This window comes from Balaenoptera musculus, chromosome 4 (genome assembly GCF_009873245.2).
Source record: "Balaenoptera musculus isolate JJ_BM4_2016_0621 chromosome 4, mBalMus1.pri.v3, whole genome shotgun sequence".
Classification (NCBI taxonomy): domain Eukaryota; kingdom Metazoa; phylum Chordata; class Mammalia; order Artiodactyla; family Balaenopteridae; genus Balaenoptera; species Balaenoptera musculus.
This window is the reverse complement of record NC_045788.1, coordinates 133401025-133421828: the sequence shown is the minus strand read 5'-3', so window position 1 is coordinate 133421828 and position 20804 is coordinate 133401025. Positions and strand designations below refer to the sequence as shown.

The window sequence follows — 20804 nt, the reverse complement described above, 5'->3', positions numbered from 1 at the left end:
GTAGAATATGTGTGCTGTTTTAATCTCAGGATTTATCAGCCTTGAGATAATTACCTTTGAGAAACATATGCAAGTTCTGGTATCCCAGTGAATAAAATGTCTAAGGACAACTGAAATTTCTCTCAGTTGCCGTGTTGATTATGTTTTTCCAGGTGATCCTCCCACTTCTTAAAAGTGACCTTTATGAAGTGATTCAGTCTACCTTACATGGCCTGCTCTGCACATCTCTGCCTGTTTGGCTTGACAACCGCACTGCCGTAACTGTGGTCATGGCAAGTAAAGGCTATCCAGGAGACTACACCAAGGGTGTAGAGATAACAGGTGAATATCAGAGAACAACAGGTTGGATTGCAATGTGACAAGTGACCAGTACCACAGTAGGCCTTTGTCCCATTCAATGTTGTGTTCCTTTTAAGGGTGTAGAGACATCAGTAACCTTTCAGGGGTTTTTAACATAACCACGTTGCTTGTTGGATATGGGTGTCCAGATATCCAAAATTACTGTATTTAAAGAACTGCCGTCCATTTCTCTTCCTGCACAGTGAAGACTTAAGTGGGCCTAGCTAAGTTTCCAGAGAATCACCCAGAGCTGCCTTTCTCGTCCATCCTCCAAGAGCCAGGAAGATAATAGGAATGTATGAGAGTTGGAGGAACTTTAATATAAATTACATCAAGGAGAAAATTTCAGGGCTTGATCTCTGAATGATCACAAATTAACCCCCCAGTTTGCAGTGCACCCCATGGTCACTTTGATGGCAGAATTAAAAGTTTCGGAAGTATAGCCTTCTTTTCTGTTTCTCATTATAGGAGGTGAGGCATCTAGTTAAATGATGCTAGATAAAGCAGTGTTTTAAAATGCTAAATAAGTTCCAGCACCATAAGGCCAACACCAGACCTTTAAAATCCCTAGCAGGCTGTCATTTGGCCCCCCTTAATACCCCAATACTGTGTTTGATTCAGACACCCTATTTACTGTCTTACCCAGACAGTAAGTCCATTGCCCTGTGCATCCCACACATGGCAGCTGGGCAGTTAGGAGCTGATTGCCTTTTAAAATGAAGAAAAGGATGGAATAGAATCAAGATCTTTTGTATTGGTGAAATTTCCCTAAGATTGGGGTGACAAGTGTCATAGTTATTTCTGACACCCCAATATTGGGTGTTACTGATACCACCAGATACTTGAGTACCTGTGACTAAATGCCCCTATGTTATAAAAACACCTGGAGGGACCTCCCTGGTGGTCCAGTGGGTAAGACTGCGCTCCCAATACAGGGGGCCCAGGTTCAATCCCTGGTCAGGGAACTAGATCCCGCACGTGTGCCGCAAGTAAGAGCCTGCATGCCGCAACTAAGACCCAAAGCAGCCAAAATAAATAAATAATATATAAATATTTTGAAAAAATAAAAATAAAAACACCTAGAGAAGACACGATATTATAAATCAACTACAATAAAAAAATTGTTTTACAGAAAATTTGATACAGCAAAAAAAAACAACACTTAGGGAAGACGTGTATTAACAGATTACCAAATATGGTACTAAAAGAGAAATGGAAAAGGACAAACTAGGGATATGAAAGTTTTTTTCAGGGGGACTTCCCTGCTGGCACAGTGGTTAAGAATCCGCCTGCCAATGCAGGGGACATGTGTTCGAGCCCTGGTCCGGGAAGATCCCACATGCCACCGAGCAACTTGCCATGGAGAAACTAAGCCTGTGCACCACAACCTTTGAGCCTGTGCTCTAGAGCCCATGAGCTTAGAGCCTGTGCTCCGCAACAAGAGAAACCACCTCAGTGAGAAGCCCGTGCACCACAACAGAGAGTAGCACCCACTCGCCACATAATAGAGAAAGCCCGCACACAGCAACAAAGACCCAACTCAGCCAAAAATAAATAAATTAATAAGGAAAAAAATATTTCTTTTTAATTAAGAGGTTGTCTTTGTATAAACTGTCCATGTTGGTCATTTCAGAATTTAGAAAACACAGTCTAATAATATTTTAAATGTAAAATACGTATGTGAGATCTTAAAACTAATTCAAAAGAAATTGAAGCCAGGGGACTTCCCTGGTGACAGAGTGGTTAAGAATCCGCCTGCCAGTGCAGGGGACACGGATTCGATCCCTGGTCCATGAAGATCCCACTTGCCGTGGAGCAACTAAGCCCGTGCACCACAACTACTGACCGTGTGCTCTAGAGCCCGCGAGCCACAACTACTGAAGCCTGCACACCCTAGAGCCCGTGCACCGCAACTACTGAGCCCACTCCCTGCAACTAGAGAAAGCCCACACACAGCAACGAAGACCCAACGCAGCCAAAAGAAAAAATGAAGCCAGGGATTTTCTTTTAGGTGGAGCCCAAAACCTAATTTAAATCATATTTGTCTTAAAATTTTACAATTGTTTTATTAGGGAAAAGATTAAGAATATGTTTTGCATTGCAATGATCTTATTGGTTTTTTTAAAAAAGAAAGCAACTTTATTTAGTTGGCTATGATAAAGCAAAAAGAAATTCTTTTACTCTTCAGTAAAAAATGTGATCAAATGCAGGATTTATTCATGATGTTTAGGTTTTGTTAATTTTTTCTTTTTTTTAACTTTTCAGGAGAAAATAACTTTATGCTTCTAGTTTCAAACTTTTCAGGGCTTAGCTTCTTTTTTTTTTTCCTTCCTTATTGAAATAATCATTCTTACATGAGATTTATGATAACACAAGGTTTTAGTAATACAGTTGTCACCCTAGAGCAGAACAGACTGTTCTTAGGAGAAAGGCTGTATTTACTATTATATTACATTAATTCCTTTCTGATAGGATTCTTGTGAAGATTCATTTAAGTGAAATAAAGATTTTATTTAAAAACTTCTGGAAATTATAAGCCACAGTGTAGAATATTATTACTGCAATTGATATGTCAAATATGCTCTCTTACAGGGTTTCCTGAGGCTCAAGCTTTAGGACTAGAGGTGTTCCAAGCAGGCACTGCCCTAAAAGATGGCAAAGTGGTGACTAACGGGGGTAGGGTCCTTACAGTAACGGCCATCCGGGAAAATCTCATCTCAGCCCTTGAAGGAGCCAAGAAAGGACTAGCTGCTATAAAGTTTGAGGGAGCCATTTATAGGAACGACATTGGCTATCGTGCCATAGCTTTCCTCCAGCAGCCCAGGTAAACTTCTGACCAAGGTGATTATAGCACAGCTTCAGAACTGGCATAAATGGCGATGTAGAAAACTCCATTAACCCTGTACTAAGTCATTCTATATTCTTAACTCTATGAGACTGATCTGATTTTTTTATATATATATAAATTTATTTACTTTACTTATTTTATTTTTGGCTGCGTTGGGTCTTCGTTGCTGGTGTGGGCTTTCTCTAGTTGTGGTGAGCGGGGGCTACTGTTTGTTGCGGTGCGCGGGCTACTCTTCGTTGCGGTGTGTGGGCTTCTCATTGTGGTGGCTTCTCTTGCTGCGGAGCACAGGCTGTAGGTGTGCAGGCTTCAGTAGTTGTGGCTCACGGGCTTAGCTGCTCCGTGGCATGTGGGATCTTCCCAGACCAGGGCTCGAACCCATGTCCCCTGCATCAACAGGTGGATTCTTAACCACTGTGCCACCAGGGAAGCCCGACTGATCTGATTTTGATTTGCATTTAGTTTGAATTGAAACTACTAGTTACAGCAATATTCAAATGAAATGGAAAAAACTTCATGGTAGCTCATCTTTGAAAAGCTCAATAAGATCAGTGCTGTTGAAAGATTTTTTCACATTGTACGTTTTAGATACATGCAATCAGTTGTCAATTATTCATCAATAAAGATGGGGGAAGGGATTTTTATTCCTTGAGTTATCATATATTTATATATTACTGTTGTATTTATCTTTTTTTTACTTATTTATTTTCGGCTGCATTGAGTCTTCATTGCTGCACGCGGGCTTTCTCTAGTTGCGGCGAGTAGGGGCTATTCTTTGTTGTGGTGCACAGGCTCCTTGTTACAGAGAATGGGCTCTAGGTGCACAGGCTTCAGTAGTTATGGCACGTGGGCTCAGCAGTTGTGGCTCTCGGGCTCTAGAGCACAGGCTCAGTAGCTGTGGCACATGGGCTTTGTTGCTCCACGGCGTGTGGGATCTTCCCGGACCAGGGCACGAACCTGTGTCCCTGCATTGGCAGGCGGATTCTTAACCACTGCACCACCAGGGAAGTCCCTGTTGTATTTATCTTAGTTCATGATTTTGTCAAAGAATTCAAGATGAAAATATTGGTCGTCTAACTTTGCAACTTTATTTAATTATACTATAAATTTTGGCCATCTCATTTGGCCACTGCATTTATACTTATTACTGAAATGTATTTTGTAACCCTTTATTGATTCATTTATTGTCATATACAACTAACTATTCCTTTGTAAAATCAATGAACTATTAACTGCAAATGTGGGTGTTTTGATCTCATCACAATTACTATTGCTCATTGAGTTCATCTATGAGAAATAAATGTGTTTTAGGACAAAATGAGAAATTTTTAGCAACTTAATTCAAGTTACACTGTTACTGATAGGCAAATTTTTTAAGGTTAAATAATGGAATTTTTTTTTTTGAACATTAAAATACCATGCTAAAATTTTATTTTTTATTTTAAAATGACTAGATTCTATTGAAATGACCTATTTCAAGGGACTTGAAATCTTAATACTCGTCTAATTCTTTAAAGATGAAGAAGATGAGAGGCTACAGTGCCAGTTGCTACCTGACAAAAGAGTTGTTTTTAACCAGTAGAACTTCGTTTCCTATCTAAGTGTGACCCCAGACTGCTAACTTTATTGGAGTTAACTGCCAGATTTCTCTCAAGTCTGTACCCTGGCACCTTGCTTCTAATAAAACTTGACATATTTCTTCACGTATCCCTGAATCCCACTAGTCCAGAGTTGTCATTTTTGTAAGGCAAGACTAATGAAGTCACATTGCCATTTATAAACTTGATCTCTAAATGTACTGTTCCAACTTGTTGGCACTATTATAGATGGAAATGATGCACTGAATATCATTACCTGGTTTTGCTTTTTTTAGAGTTTTTAAAATCTTATTTCTTACTGTCTTTAGCTATAAGGAAACTAATACAGTTCTCTATTATTGCAGTAAGGGCTCAGTTTCATTATTGAGGGATTTCTTTGTAGAGTTCTTATAATCCTAATTTTCACTTTTTTGACTCCGTTTTGGCAGTCCTTTCCTTCCCATATCAAAATTGAACAGAGAAATATTACGGCCAAATATTGGTATATTTAACTGCCTGTGACAAGTACTTCTGGAAGAAATAGTTAAGTTAGAGAAGTAGTTACAAATAGTGAAGTTCCAAATAGTGATGATCAACTGAGGAGGTTGTTTAAACACATTTCAATTCCTAGGACCGGCCCTAGACCAGCTAAATCAAAATCTCTGGATATGGCCCAGCGTATTGGGGGATATGAAAATCACTAGTGATATCGTCTGCTTTAAATAATATTTTAAGGTTAAAATGATTCTTCCCTGGCATTTAGGTGATGTCTTTGTTTTTTTTAAACTCTTTAGGGGCCTGACTTACAAGGAATCTGGGGTAGACATTGCAGCTGGAAATATGCTGGTCAAGAAAATTAAGCCTTTAGCAAAAGCCACCTCCAGACCAGGTAAGTCAGAGTCTGTCCTTTGCTAGTTCATCAACTGTGACAAACATTGTGTATTGATTTGTGCTTTGTAGTTTACTGAGGAAAATGTTCCAGATTAATGCCAAGTTGCTGTAAGTCTTGCCCTATTTAAGCCAAACTCACAGTGTTCTGCTTTCTTATCTCTAACATTAAAAGCATTTCTTATCCATGATCTTAAACTCAAAAGGATATGTATGCCCCTTTAATATCTGCTTTCGTGATCAACTCTTTGCTGTTGAAATGCAGCAAGTAATTAATTTTCTCTCCAACAGGCTGTGATGTTGATCTTGGAGGTTTTGCTGGTCTTTTTGATTTGAAAGCAGCCGGTTTCAACGATCCTCTTCTGGCCTGTGGAACAGATGGCGTTGGAACTAAACTGAAGGTAATCAGACACTTATGTGAGTAAAGGCCTTTTATGAAAGATATGAAAGAATTTACTGTGTATCAAATACATATCTTTCGGGACTTCCCTGGTGGTGCAGTGGTTAAGAATCCGCCTGCCAATGCAGGGGACACGGGTTCAAGCCCTGGTCCGGGAAGATCCCACATGCGCGGAGCACCTAAGCCCGTGCGCCACAGCTACTGAGCCTGCACTCTAGAGCACGTGAGCCACAACTACTGAGCCCGCGTGCCACAACTACTGAAGCCCGCACGCCTAGAGCCCGTGCTCCACGACAAGAGAAGCCAGTGCAATGAGAAGCCCGCGCAGCACGACGAAGAGTAGCCCCCGCTCACCGCAACAGCCCACGTGCAGCAACGAAGACCCAACGCAGCCATAAATAAATAAACAAATAAAATACATATCTTTCCCCTCTTGACATATATGCACTAAAGAGAACCACACCAAGTAATCATACAGTTGGCTACAATAGCTACGTGTTTCTAATAACACAGTGTTGGTGAGGCTATATCCAGACAGAAGGGTTATCTTAGGGGAAAAAAGGGAATACTTTCGGACCAAGTAGCTTATCGGAATTTAGTGTTCTTTTGTCTTTAGGTGTTCAGAGCACCTAGCCAAAAGTCAGTAATATTGTTAGCCTCCACTGATAATTGACAAGATATAGTTTGGAGCTTATTCGCTTATGTGGATGTTTATATTCTTCTGTAGATTGCCCAGCAGTGCCATAAACATGAAACCATTGGTCAAGATTTGGTTGCGATGTGTGTAAATGATATTCTGGCACAAGGAGCGGAGCCCCTCTTTTTCCTCGACTACTTTTCCTGTGGAAAACTTGACCCCAGTACGACTGAAGCTGTTGTTGCTGGAATCGCTAAAGCTTGTAAAAAAGCCGGATGTGCTCTCCTCGGTATGATCATCTATTTTAATCACGCATCCTTCTTATGTATTTCAGCCCTATGTACAAACATGATCGGTTACCAGTAGACCTAACGAGACAAACTATGTGTCACAAGATGAGGCAAGTAAAATATAGATGATACCACCTAAGGAAAACTTAGACCTTTGTGCCCTCAAACCCTCCCCTCAAGGGTTGGTCCCCAGACTGAGACTCATACTCCTCCACCATCACCCAGGCCTCATCTTTCTCCCTGATCCTCAGCCACCATTTCACTCCCATCTCTCTCAGTGGCCTCCTGGACAGACAGGGTAGGGGGTTGTTTCCTCCTTATGGCCCTGCAGCAGAGGCAGATCGGTTCTTGGCTTTCTGAATCTTAACTTAAGCCTTATTTTCCCACAGAAATGACACTAAGAATAAAATGTACCCAAGGTTTACAGAAATATTAAATACATACATGAGAATTTTGAACAAAATTAATTTGTAGGTTGACCAAGGAACAAAACTACCTATTTTATATTACCATTTCTGTGGACTAGTATGTCCCAAAAGCCAAAATTGCCTTTCAACCATCTTTTAGAACAGTTCCTAATTTGGATCTGCCTGCCTAGACCCTGTCTTTACACAATATGGTGGTAATATGAACTATGACATATTTTTTAGGCCAGGGCACTTAGAGTTAGGCAGGTCTGATTAAATCACTTCTCTAAGCCTGTACCATTATTGGAACATAGAGTGATTGTAAAGATCAAATATAGGTGAAAGCATTTCTGAAACTAAACTGCTGGAGAAATGGTGTTATATTCAACTGAGTGTTCATCCCGTAAAAATAATGATGTTTGGAGGCTATACTCACCCTTTGTGGAAATTAGTGCTATTTCCCCTGAAATCATGTTTAGATGTTTGCAGAATACAGCTTTTGTTTAATTGTTCATATGAAGAGTAGCTAGTGTCACTACTTCCTAGACAGGTTTATAAGTATTCGGTGATTTCTTTGCTCTTGTTTTCTCTTTCTGCCAGGAGGTGAAACGGCAGAAATGCCTGACATGTACCCTCCTGGAGAGTATGATCTAGCCGGTTTTGCCGTTGGTGCAATGGAGCGGGATCAGAAACTCCCTCACCTGGAAAGAATCACTGAAGGAGATGCTGTTATTGGAATAGCTTCATCTGGTCTTCACAGCAATGGATTTAGCCTTGTGAGGAAAATTGTAGCGAAATCTTCCCTTCAGTACTCCTCTCCAGCACCTGATGGCTGTGGTGGCCAGGCCTTAGGTAAACATACTCACATTTAAACTCTCCTGCTTGGAAATGTCTGAGCAACCACTTAGTTGGGTTAGGCTTTCGTTACTTAAAGTTAGAATGGGGGCTTCCCTGGTGGCGCAGTGGTTGAGGGTCTGCCTGCTAATGCAGGGGACATGGGTTCGAGCCCTGGCCCTGGTCCGGGAAGATCCCACACGCCACGGAGCGGCTGAGCCCATGTGCCACAACTACTGAGCCTGCGCGTCTGGAGCTTGTGCTCCACAACAGGAGAGGCCGCGACAGTGGGAGGCCCGCTCACCACGATGAAGAGTGGCTCCCGCTTGCCACAGCTGGAGAAAGCCCTCGCACAGAAACGAAGACCCAACACAGCTAAAAATAAATAAATTAATAAATAAATAAAGTTAGAATGGAACAAATTGCATATGTTTTGGTTGTATATTCATAGACTAAGTTTTTGTCTCATCTTTCTAATATACAGGTGACTTACTTCTAACTCCAACCAGAATCTACAGCCATTCACTGTTACCTGTCCTGCGTTCAGGACATGTTAAGGCCTTTGCACATATTACCGGTGGAGGATTGCTAGAAAACATCCCCAGAGTCCTACCTCAGAAATTTGGGGTGGATTTAGGTAAGATTGCTAAAAAGAACGTTTGCTCAGAAAACTGTTATGAGAAAAAATACATTGTGGAAGGAAACTTTATGGGTAGTTAGTACACATATGATTATACCTGGAAAATTCTTTTTTTAAATATTTTATTTATTTATTTATTTATTTGGCTGTGCCAGGTCTTAGTTGCGGCATGTGGGGTCTAGTTCCCTGACAAGGGATCAAACCTGGGCCCCCTGCATTGGGAGTGCAGAGTCTTAGCCACTGGACCACCAGGGAAGTCCTTGCCTGGAAAATTCTTAAATCATTGGGGCTTCTTGGGGAAAAAACAGGACTGACCCTTTTCCACCTTTTCTCGCTTCATTAGCCATGTTTATAAGGCATAAAGTCCTCGTGTAATTGACTTAGATGAAATTCTTTAAGCAGATTCTCCAAGGGGGTCAGTAAGCTCAAGCTCTTTCAAGATGGAATCAGGAACATGCTGGGAAGGGAAGTGGTAGTTATTAAATCGTCCCTGCAGGGGATAAAGGAGACCTGAACCAAGGCATAGAGAAGGGAAACAGATTGGAGAATCATTTTGTGCTTAGAAGGAAAAAAGAAGTCCCAAGTTTCTAGTTTAGTAGGTGAGTAGATTTGGAATAGGAAGTGGAAATACAGTGTTTTAAATCTTTGAAGTATTTATTGTAGTGTTTTTGTGAGCAGAAGTTAAGTTGGGTACTTATATGCAGGTAGTAATAGTTAATCGCAAAGAGAATAGGAGGGACCAAAAGGTTGTTCCTCAATATTCCACCCACCTTAAAGTTTGGCAGAGGTAGACTTTCTAAAAAAGAATAGTCAAAATCAGGCAGTAAACCATGTAAAAGTATCAACTCCGAGCAAGGATTTCAACATGACACTGGTTAGCAGTGTCAAAAAGCAGCTTGGTGAGGATAGATACCAACCCCCATATATTGGAGCGGGGGATGATGGCAGAGATACAGAGACAATGAGTGAAGATTGCTGTTTCAGGAAACTTATTGGTTGGGAATTCCCTGGTGGTCCAGTGGTTAGAACTCAGTGGTTTCACTGCAATGGCCGGTTTCAGTCCCTGGTTGGGGAACTAAGATCCTGCAAGCTATGCAGCAGGGCCAAAAAAAAAGAATTTTATGTGTGTGTCTATATAGGTATTACCTAAAATTTTTTATTAGAGATTTTTGTTGTATTAGAGGATATGTTCTTACACCTAAATCTAGTTGTTTTTTTTTCTCATTCACAAAAGGGTAGTAGGCCAACCTTTACTGGAATTCAGCCATTAGAGCATCTAATTCATTAGGGGATTTCTAAGAATCTGGTTAGTTAACGCAGCACAAAACTTCACTCAGTTGTGAATACCGGCCAGGTGTGACAAGAAAAGTGTTCTTAATGCCTGAGGTACAAATGGATCCCAAAAAAACTTCTGAAAGGCCAGTTTATAGTTTTACCCTCTATAAAATAGCAGTGCTGGTTTTAATTTCCATAGGTTTGTATATGTACATACTTCTACACTTTGTGTCAATAATAGGTTAATTGAACATCTCTTGCCTGTTTTCAGATGCCCAGACCTGGAGGATCCCCAGGATCTTCTCGTGGTTACAGCAGGAAGGACACCTCTCTGAAGAAGAGATGGCCAGAACATTTAACTGTGGGATTGGGGCTGCCCTCGTGGTATCAAAGGATCTGACACAGCAGATTCTGCAGGATATTCAGCAGCACAAGGAAGAAGCCTGGGTGATCGGCAGAGTGGTTGCATGTCCTGAAGGTAACTGTTCCTTATTTAGTTGCTCTTCGGTATATTTAGTTGCTCCATTTCAAGCCATTGATATGGCAGCTGTCTTTACGCAGCTGTAACATGAAAACACCCATGCCAGTAATAGCACTCATCTCTTCATTTCTGCCTCAGGGCTCTGACACCTCTGTGTAGCAGTCACATATGCACAACTGCACCCTGCAGGACAACCCTTGACCAGCGGGGTGAGAACTAGTGAATAAATGCCCACTCTAGGGACAGAAGAAGGGAGCGGTTCTGAGGCACAGTCTACATGGCTCCTTTGAGGTTCTCAGTGGAATCAAGCCCCAATTGCCCACAGTGGTGACCAGTTTAATAACACTCTTATATTGGCTCTTCCCCATCCTCATTCTGGTTCCCTAGGATCACTTCCCAAAGTAATCACCTCGCATGTAAGACCTTGTCTCAGGCTCTGCTTTGTGGTTCAGCTCAATTCAAGGAGTAGTGAGTAAGCACCCTGACCAGTACTGTGTATGACTCAGAACTCTGTTAGAAGTACTAGAAATTGGCAGATTGACAGAAAACCAACTCAGATTCTCTAACAGAGATGTCAAGGCTTGTTTATTTTGTCTGTATCTGCCTTTCATCCCTTTATTGTGTGGCTTTCATTTTCAGGCAGGCTCTCCAAATACCGGAAAGATGTCTTGAGCCCACATCCTTCAACTCACATTGCAGTAAGAGAGGCCCTCTCTTTCTCAACATCCTATATCAAGTCTTTGAATGGCCTTGCTTGGGTCACATGCCTACCCTTGAAGCCAAGAGGTCATAGCACTATTGTGGATGCAAGACTTGCAGGAAAGGGGAGACAGAACACTGGCAGGCAGTAACATATCCACTTTATGTTTAGATATAGTGCTGTAGCTTTTAGTTGAAGTGGGCAGTTATATATGTTCACCATCAGGAAGTTTGTATGAATGAGTGACGATAAGTAAAGCAAACCTATTATTTTAGTCCTTGCATATCTTATTTTCAGAATAAAATACAGTACTCTGAAGTTTTTATAGAACACTTCTCTTTCCATATTACTGTTAATTCACAGTTGTTCTTTTTTTATTTATTGGGTGTGTTTGAAACAAAGGTTCTCCTCGTGTGAAAGTCAAGCATCTGATTGAAACCATGCAAATAAATGGATCAGTATTGGAGAATGGCACCCTGAAAAATCATTTCTCTGTTCAACCAAAAAAGGCAAGAGTAGCTGTCTTAATATCTGGGACAGGTGAGATGTGGCTTCCTCTTTACTACAGAGCTGTAGAAATGCTCTTCCTTTTCTCCCACCCACACCACCCCCCCCCAAAAAAAAACCCTCCTTCCAACTGTGAGAACACTCTCAGTACTGGGGCTAGGTATCATTAAGGAGTGTTATCTTTTCTACATCCTCAGTCTTTCCACTTTTCTGAGGCATTTGAAACAGCTTCTAAAGGAAAAGTAGAGGGTGTTGGGAAGATGGCTGAAGAGAGAGAAGCTAGAAAAGACAATGGAAATTCCAACTTCTTTTGAATCATAGCTTTGTAGTTGAAAAGTCTTAGGATAGTTGAGGCTTTTTTAAGTTGTTAGTAGTAACAATACAAAATTTGTGTTTGACTCTTACGGACAGCGGGGTAAATGAAGTACTAAGAGCATTGTATTCTCTCATATGGATGGATATAGTATGATTCTTTTTTCCTTTTTTTTTAAATTTTTTATTTTTTTTATTTGCACCACGCCATGCGGCTTGTGGGATCTTAGTTCCCCGACCGGGGATTGAACCCAGGCCCTCAGCAGTGAGAGCAGAGTCCTAACCACTGGACGGCCAGGGAATTCCCTCCACTGTTTTAAGTAACATTGCTAATAACATTCTTTTAAATATACAATAAGTTCGTAAGTGCATATCTGATTATTTCTTTAGGTTAACTTTCCCAGAAGTATAATTGCTTTACAAGTCTATTTTAAGGTTTCAGTCTACTTTAGACCCAAGTTGATGGTAAAGCAAAGAAACTACTGTAAGGGTCATAGTGGTTTGTTCTTCTTCAGAGGGTTGATTTTTTTTTCTTAATTAAGCAGCTTATTCCTCATCAATCAGTTTTAAAATCATGTTATACTGTTTCTACTGCTATGCTAAATCATACTATTTTGCAGGAGCAATTACATATCCTTGAACCAGGAGTGCCTATGTTTTTGTAAGATACTAATCCATTATTCTAAGAGGAACGGAATTTTAAAGCCTCACATATTTTGCCAATCTTTTCTAAGACTTTTTTTTTTTTAAATTATTAGCACCTTTAATTATTATTTATTTATTTATTTATTTATTTGGCTGTGTTGGGTCTTCGTTTCTGTGCGAGGGCTTTCTCTAGTTGCAGCAAACGGGGGCCACTCTTCGTTGCGGTGCGCAGGCCTCTCACTATCGTGGCCTCTCTTGTTGCGGAGCACGGGCTCCAGACGCGCAGGCTCAGTAGTTGTGGCTCACGGGCCCAGTTGCTCCGCGGCATGTGGGATCCTCCCAGACCAGGGCTCGAACCCGTGTCCCCTGCATTGGCAGGTGGATTCTCAACCACTGCGCCACCAGGGAAGCCCTCTAAGACATTTTTATTGAAAAATCTTGACCATTCCCTATTCAAAATGGTATAAACGTTTTAAAGCAGTGTGCACTCACCTGTGTTTTTCTCCCTTTTTCAGGATCAAACCTCCAAGCTCTCATAGACAGTACTAGGGAGCCAAGCAGCTCCGCACACATTGTTGTTGTGATCTCCAACAAAGCTGCAGTGACTGGCTTAGATAAAGCAGAAAGAGCCGGAATTCCCACCAGAGTAAGTTACTTTGAAAAGTATCTTTCAAGATTATTTAAACTCGTAATCTGCCCCCAAGTGTTCTTTGGATGCCTGGATTTGGGGTGGGTGCTGGGTTTGCCTTTATACTCATCCTGTCCATTACTTAATTCTTGACATCACGTCTATCTTCAGAAGGAGGTGAAGTATGGTCTATGTAAAGGTTGAGTTTTAAATTATTTTTTGTAATTTGTTGGAAACAGATTGTACTTATCTTTTTCTATTCTAGGTAATTAATCATAAATTATATAAAAATCGTGTAGCATTTGACACTACAGTAGACCAAGTCCTTGAAGAGTTCTCCACAGACATAGTCTGTCTTGCAGGATTCATGAGAATTTTATCTGGCCCCTTTGTCAGAAAATGGAATGGTAAGCAAAAATTGTTTGATACTACATTGAGGAATATACTGAAAATGGGCCATACGGTGGTTAACTTGCCAAACAATCCCAGTCATGCATGGTATTTATTGTGACGGTTTATTTTGACACACGTCATATCGGAATTTCCTTTGCCTTTAGCCCAAAGAATAATGATTTATTATCCTGCTCTCTCTATCAGTTTTCTCTGGCCTGCTATAATTACGGTTTCTAATGTAGCTTAGGTTGGTTTCACATTACTACAAACGTACTATTTCATCTTCTGGATAAATATTGGGAAGAGACTATTTTTACTTGTTCAGAAGCAAGAGAAGGTGACTCTCTGTATCCCAAAATAGAGTTCCTCTTCTGAGGAAGTGTGAACCATTGCCAGAAGATGGAAAGGAAGGCATTGTTGCCAGATAACATAGTATCTGCTGTTAATGCCTTTCCCACAGAAGTTTTGACTGCTTCCTGTGGTTCTTTTTTGTGCACATATTTGGTCAATAAATGTATTTCCTCTTCGGAGAGTTTGTTTTCTTAAGTGAATATAGTTAGAGCACTTGTGGTGTAATATACCACAGGCAATGCTTTTGGTGACTTAAGGCACACAGACTGACTAATCCGGCATCTGTGGATTAGTCGCATGTGAACATGCCACTTCATGGTTAGAAGTCAAGCACATAGACACTACGCAGGAACCTCCTGTCTTTCTAATATTATGTGCCAGGGACAAGCTGAATTTTCTTCAAGAGCCCTATGATCCAGATTAGAACCCCTCCCATCCAGCTTTGAGTCACTGCAGGCGCCTGTTCAGAAGCCCCTTGGTGTGTCTTCAGCTGTGCAAGGCAGAAACCTGCTGCTCCCAGGGCCTCCTTGGATGAGAATGTGTATTTCACTTTTCCTCATTTCTGTCTTTGACAAAGAAAACACCCATCCTAGAAAAACCTTGCTCCTATTGACTCCTGATTCTAGACAGGAAAGTGTATGTTCCTTTAACAGAATACATAGGGTTTTTAAATTCTGACCACTATGTTTTAATTAATTTCCAGGGAAAATGCTCAACATCCACCCATCCTTGCTCCCTTCGTTTAAGGGTTCAAATGCCCATGAACAAGTCCTGGATGCCGGGGTCACTGTCACTGGGTGCACCGTGCACTTTGTAGCTGTGAGTATGTCTCTTTCTACCAAAATCTTATTAGTATTTAATGTAAATTGTACTTGGCAGAGGTAATGTTCAAAACTTTCTCACTTTCTTCTCCAGGAAGACGTAGATGCTGGACAAATTATTTTACAAGAAGCTGTTCCGGTGAAGAGGGGTGACACTGTTGAAACTCTATCTGAAAGAGTAAAATTAGCAGAACATAAAATATTTCCCTCAGCCCTCCAGCTGGTGGCCAGTGGAACTGTACGGCTTGGAGAAAATGGCAAGATCTGTTGGGTCAAAGAGGAATGAAGCATCCTAATCCAAGAATGGAGCCAGCTTTGAAAGAATTCTAGCTGCTTGCAGGGTGACTTTTATCGTGGACTCAGCCTGAAAGATATCTAAGATATATATGTGTTGCTTCCAGTGGTCTTACAGGTTTTACCTGTTTGGGGCCTTTTTGTTCATCATCAAAATAGGCATTCAGAATTCCTTTTACTTTCAGCCAAATAAGATACCAAAACTTAATCTTTCTTATATTCTTTTTTGAAGAGCTAATAAGTCTAATAAGTTAATATCTCTTCCCCATATTGTATATCTGTACTGATTTTAATTGAGACTTCTCTAATTATTCTGATCCTAAGTTGGTGTCATAAAATTTTGAGGTAGCTCCCATTTCTGAGGGATAGTGTTCTTTGTGCTTTGAAATATCATTACACATTCCTCTAATAATTGACAATTTTTGTAATACCCAGATTTTAGCTTCACAGTTTGGGAAGATGGAAGGCAATCTACTCAGACTAGTAAAGAGTATAATGGGACTGCATGATTTCCCACTCTAGCCAGTCATTTCTAATGTGGATATGCAGTTCTGGAACTGGGAGGTCTAGGTTGACATACTGGGCACATGTGCATGACCCTACACATAGGACCACGTTTCTGTCATAGCTGAGCAAACAGGGAATGGCCACCTGGCCCATAGGCAGCCAGCCAGCCTTAGACTGCTGAGCCACCTTCAGGGTGGCCTAAGAGCTCTGCCTGCCCAACAGGGGGGCACCTTACTGGAAGGGTACCTTGAAGCCCTGTTCAAGTCCTCCCTTGGAGTTTAAACTCAAAGCTTAACGGCACAGGACTCTTACAGTAGTTATATACAGAAGAGAGTAAACTCTCGCCTTAATACAGGAAAGAGTAGAGGGTCAAGAGAAGCAGAGTGCCAGAGAAAAGGACAGACACCTTTGCCGAGAGACCCTCATCACTGCCTCTGGTGCAAGTCAGTTTCTCCAGGCAGCTGGCCAACATTACCCTACCTCTCCTTGACTGTAGTCAGCAACTGCCATCAGATGATGTCCAGGCACATCATTTCACATAGGTGTCTTTGCTGCAAAAACAACTGACTCATTTTTTTCTAGAGGGTTCACTCAACATAATAAGCACCTATTATGTATATGCCAAACTATCCTATGAAGTTTTTAGAAAGTTAGAAGATATAAAGGAAAATGTTATTGGTTGATAAAATCATATACCGTAATAAAAGTAGAAGCTGCTACCAGGGTAAATTAGAAAAATCAATAAGAGTTTATGACTTTAGAAATACAATTTTCCAGCCCTTATTTAGACACTAATATCCACTAAAAGGAACCTGGACACCATGGAAGGTAGCTGATTCAGTATCTGCAGATGATAGGAAGAGTCAAAGTGTGTCTGAAATATCTGGTTGACAGAAACCAAAAAAAAAAAAAGTTGAAAGTAGCAGGGATGATACTGAAAGGACAGAGGAGTCAGCTGAAAGGGTGTCCTACTGTCTAGTTTGTGATAAACTATTATTTGGACATGTTGAGTGTGTGAGCAGCTGTTGATTTATAGTGATACTCAAAGAGAAAAGGTCATTTAGGTTATGAAAAAGGCAATGCATAGAAGGGTGAAAATAAGATGTTAGTCTTTTACTAATGTAATAAATATGGATATTTGTCTTTTATTATAGATGTCTCTGTTTCTATTTGTGTAAGCAGGAGTAATACAAATGAGCCCCTACATCGTGTTCAGGTAGAAAGATGGGGTGGATAGGGGAAAGAGGGTTCAACTGTTAATCAGTTCTGCTGGTTACACACAACAATCAAAAAGGATTCAAATGTGAGTTCCAAAATGATGAGGAAGCCAAATATTCTAGAGGAATGTTATAATAATTTCTAAGAGATTTCAGTCTCTAACTGTTCCTTCTTAAATTATTTACCATTTTTAACTACTATACATAAACTTTAAAAATAACTCAAGTACAGGGAATTCCCTGGCAGTCCAGTAGTTAGAACTTGGCACTTTCACTGCCGAGGACCCAGGTTCAATCCCTGATCAGGGAACTAAGATCCCACAAGCCACGCGGCACAGCCAAAAATAAATAAATAAATAAGTACAACATGGTATTTAATTATAATAAAGTCTAACAACTGGTACAGCTAGTCCCTCCTCATTACTTTTTTTCAGAATTTTCTTGGCTATTCTCCCATGCTAAGCAGCCAGAACCACAGCCAGAATCACGCCCAGGAAGAGACTGGCAAGGACATTGCTGCCACGGCCACAGCAGGCTCCTTCGGCCCTACTTCAGTGAGCATTCAGTTTGTAGCTGCTCCCACAATCGAAATGCACTCAGAATGCCTCTATCTCTGGGTCACTTGCCCAGGCAGGATTATCTGATTGGTCAAGTCTAGGTCACTCACCCTGCTCTCATGGCCGGGGGTCAAAGAAAACAGGAAAATGGCCTTTGGGCTGTCACGAGAAAAACTGCCTCTCACACAATGGTGGATGCCCCAGACAACAAGGGATTCCCATGCTCAGCAGCCCCCACTTGACAAAGGTCCAGCTGCACAGGTCACCTGATAGATGCAGCTGCAAGTAGTTCAGGAAGATTAATAAAATTCCAGTTGTTTGTTTTTTCTTTTTAAGTTCATGTTATGCTGACAGTTCCTCCTGGCTTTTTTATCTCCCTGAACTGCTTTTTACCAATTATCTAATACATAAATTTTACCTCTTCCATCACTATTCTCTTTTAGACAGTCTTATAGCCATTCTTTCTCAAGCCATGTAAAGCTTATATTAACCACAACACAAGGCCATAAGTAGAAATAATCCAAATGTCAGCTAATGAATTGAAAAATAGAATGTAGACTATCCATACAATGAAATATTACTCTGCCATAAAAAGGAAAGAAATAGGGCTTCCCTGGTGGCGCAGTGGTTGAGAATCTGCCTGCCAATGCAGGGGACACGGGTTCGAGCCCTGGTCCGGGAAGATCCCACATGCCGCGGAGCGACTGGTCCCGTGAGCCACCACTACTGAGCCTGCGCGTCTGGAGCCTGTGCTCCGCAACAAGAGAGGCTGTGACAGTGAGAGGCCCGCGCACCGTGATGAAGAGTGGCCCCCACTTGCCGCAACTAGGGAAAGCCCTCGCACAGAAACGAAGACCCAACACAGCCAAAAATAAATAAATTAATTAATTAATTAAAAAATTAAAAATAAATAAATATTTTTTTTTAAAAAAGGAAAGAAATACTGATACACCCTACAACATGGACTAACCTTACAACATTATGCTAAGTGAAAGAAGCCAGTCACATGACTGCATGTTTAGGATTCCATTTATATGGAATGTCCAGAATAAGCAAATCCTGAGAGACCAAGTAGATTAATAGTTGCCCAGGGCTGTGGGGATAGAGGTATTTGGAGATGATGACTAAAGGATGCAATGTTTCTTTTGGGGTAATGAGAATATAATAAAATCGATTGTGTGACAGTTGCACCACCCCATGAACACACCTAAGCCATTGAATTGTACTCTTTAAATGGGTGAATTCTGTGGCATATGAATTATATTCAATAAAACCGTTCCCCAAAAAAGAGAGATACAACTCCTTCTCTGTTACCGTAGAAAGATTAATTCATAGTTTTTGAAATACATCAAGATTACATGTCATCTTATGCTATAAAATGCATCAAGTTTACATTTAAAATACTTCCCGTTCAGCATGAAGTCACTTAAATGAATACAGATAGGACTTCCACACCTTGTCACGGAAACTGATGCCAAAAGCTCGGCCTCTGTGCACCGCTGTCAAATCGAATCTTGGAGAGAGTTTTGGGTGAAATAGAAAAGGATAGCTTTATTGCTTTGCCAGGCAAAGGGGGACAGAACAGGCCGCTGTCTCAAAAAATGTGTCCCAACCCAGAAGGATTTGATGAGGAGTTTTATAACAATACTCCAAGGGTGGGGTTACTGACAAGATGAGGGTGTGAGCAGGGTCTCAGGTGGTGGGTCTCTTAATCTTGATGAGCTTCTCTGGTCCCTCTAATCTCGCCTCAGGTGGTTTTTTGGCTGCTCCTCCCTTGATGAGCAACTGTATGAATCTGCCCTTTGGAACTCAGGGAAGGTCGTGGAGGCTGGAGTCTGGTCTACGAGGAAAGGGCGACAAAAAGAGGCCTCCATGCGCGGGAGCCCCACAGTCACCCCACCCCCCCGCCCTGGTTTCCAAACCATACTAAAGACTATCCATCAGAATAGCAATCCTAATCCTCAAAGCCTCCATCTGTTAACCTGGTAGTTCCCTGGGTAAGCTTATTAAAAATGCTAACTCCTGAGCCCCATCTGTATTCGGAGCATTGCAATAAAGCATTGCATGAAGATTTTAATATTCCAAATCGATTTCATTTTTTTAAGCTTCATGAATTGAAATATTTGTGGACAATGAAAGTCAAATTGCATTTAAAATTTTTCTGCATCACTAACCTCCAAAAATTTATAGGAAAAAAGAGTTTGGGGGAACTTCCCTGGTGGTGCAGTGGTTAAGAATCCGCCTGCCAATGCAGGGGACACGGGTTCCATCCCTGGTCCGGGAAGATCCCACACGCCATGGAGCAGCTAAGCTCGTGCGCCACAACTACTGAGCATGTGCACCGCAACTACTGAAGCCCACGTGCTCTAGGGCCAGCTCTGTAACAAGAGAAGCCACTGCAATGAGAAGCCCGTACACCTCAATGAAGAGAAGCCCCCACTCGCCGCAACTAGAGAAAGCCCGCGTGCAGCAACGAGACCCAACGCAGCCAAAAAAAAAAAAGTTTTGTGTAGCAGTATCACTCAATTCCTTGACTGCTTCTGTTACAAGCAAAAACAAAATAAAACAAGATCTATCATTAAAAAATCATTTTAAATTAAATATTCAGCTAAGGGACTTCCCTGGTGGTCCAGTGTTAAGACTCTGTGCTCCCTATGCAGGGGGCGTGGGTTCGATCCCTGGTCGGGGAACTAAGATCCCACATGGAAAAAAAATTTAAAAATCAGCTGACAAAGCTATTACGTTGTGCTGAAAGCCAAGCACTGGAAAACCTCCAGTTTTGTAAAGAATTTATTTGTTATTCTCTACAAATAAGAGAATAATCTTATTCTCACAGCAAATCAGCCTTTTCAACTGTGCCTCCGTTTGGTACCCTGAGGGTGTTTAGGGTTAGAGCATCCTGTAAGATTCAGGATAAGGGCTAGGTGTGCAAAATAAGGGAAGAATAAAGTTCAAAGGGGAGGAGGCAGCAGCAGCCCCAGGGGGAGACCTGCAGGACAGGGCATGTCTGCAAGAGGGAAAGGAGAGAGCTAAAACTTCTACTTGCTTTCAGAGTTTTCCATCTGGGAGGAAACAGCTTGGATAACAATACAAATTCCTGAAGTCCACTGAAAGAATGCATGAGATCAAAGAGAACTGTTGTATTAGTTTGCTAGGACTGCTATAACAAAATACCACAGACTGGGTGTCTTAAGCAACGGATATGATTTTCTGACAGTTCTGGAGGCTGGAAGTCCAAGATCAATTTGTCAGCAGGTTT

At 41.3% G+C, this 20804-nt stretch overlaps 1 protein-coding gene across 2 annotated transcripts in view; it reads left to right on the top strand.

Moving 5' to 3' along the window:
* GART (phosphoribosylglycinamide formyltransferase, phosphoribosylglycinamide synthetase, phosphoribosylaminoimidazole synthetase) overlaps positions 1–16919 on the top strand; it is a 30076-nt gene extending 13157 nt beyond the window's left edge. The window contains exons 10-22 of one of the 2 annotated variants that reach the window (XM_036850908.1): positions 153–321; positions 2932–3163; positions 5556–5650; positions 5941–6050; positions 6777–6975; positions 7984–8235; positions 8702–8854; positions 10404–10610; positions 11716–11853; positions 13293–13423; positions 13671–13812; positions 14853–14968; positions 15065–16919. In XM_036850908.1, the coding sequence (XP_036706803.1) occupies positions 153–321; positions 2932–3163; positions 5556–5650; positions 5941–6050; positions 6777–6975; positions 7984–8235; positions 8702–8854; positions 10404–10610; positions 11716–11853; positions 13293–13423; positions 13671–13812; positions 14853–14968; positions 15065–15256 (2136 nt within the window). In that variant the 3' untranslated portion in view covers positions 15257–16919. Of the gene's footprint in view, positions 1–152; positions 322–2931; positions 3164–5555; positions 5651–5940; positions 6051–6776; positions 6976–7983; positions 8236–8701; positions 8855–10403; positions 10611–11252; positions 11312–11715; positions 11854–13292; positions 13424–13670; positions 13813–14852; positions 14969–15064 lie in introns of those variants that run through there. The other variant, XR_005019720.1, reaches the window with a different exon arrangement.
* Positions 16920–20804: the final 3885 nt, after the last annotated feature.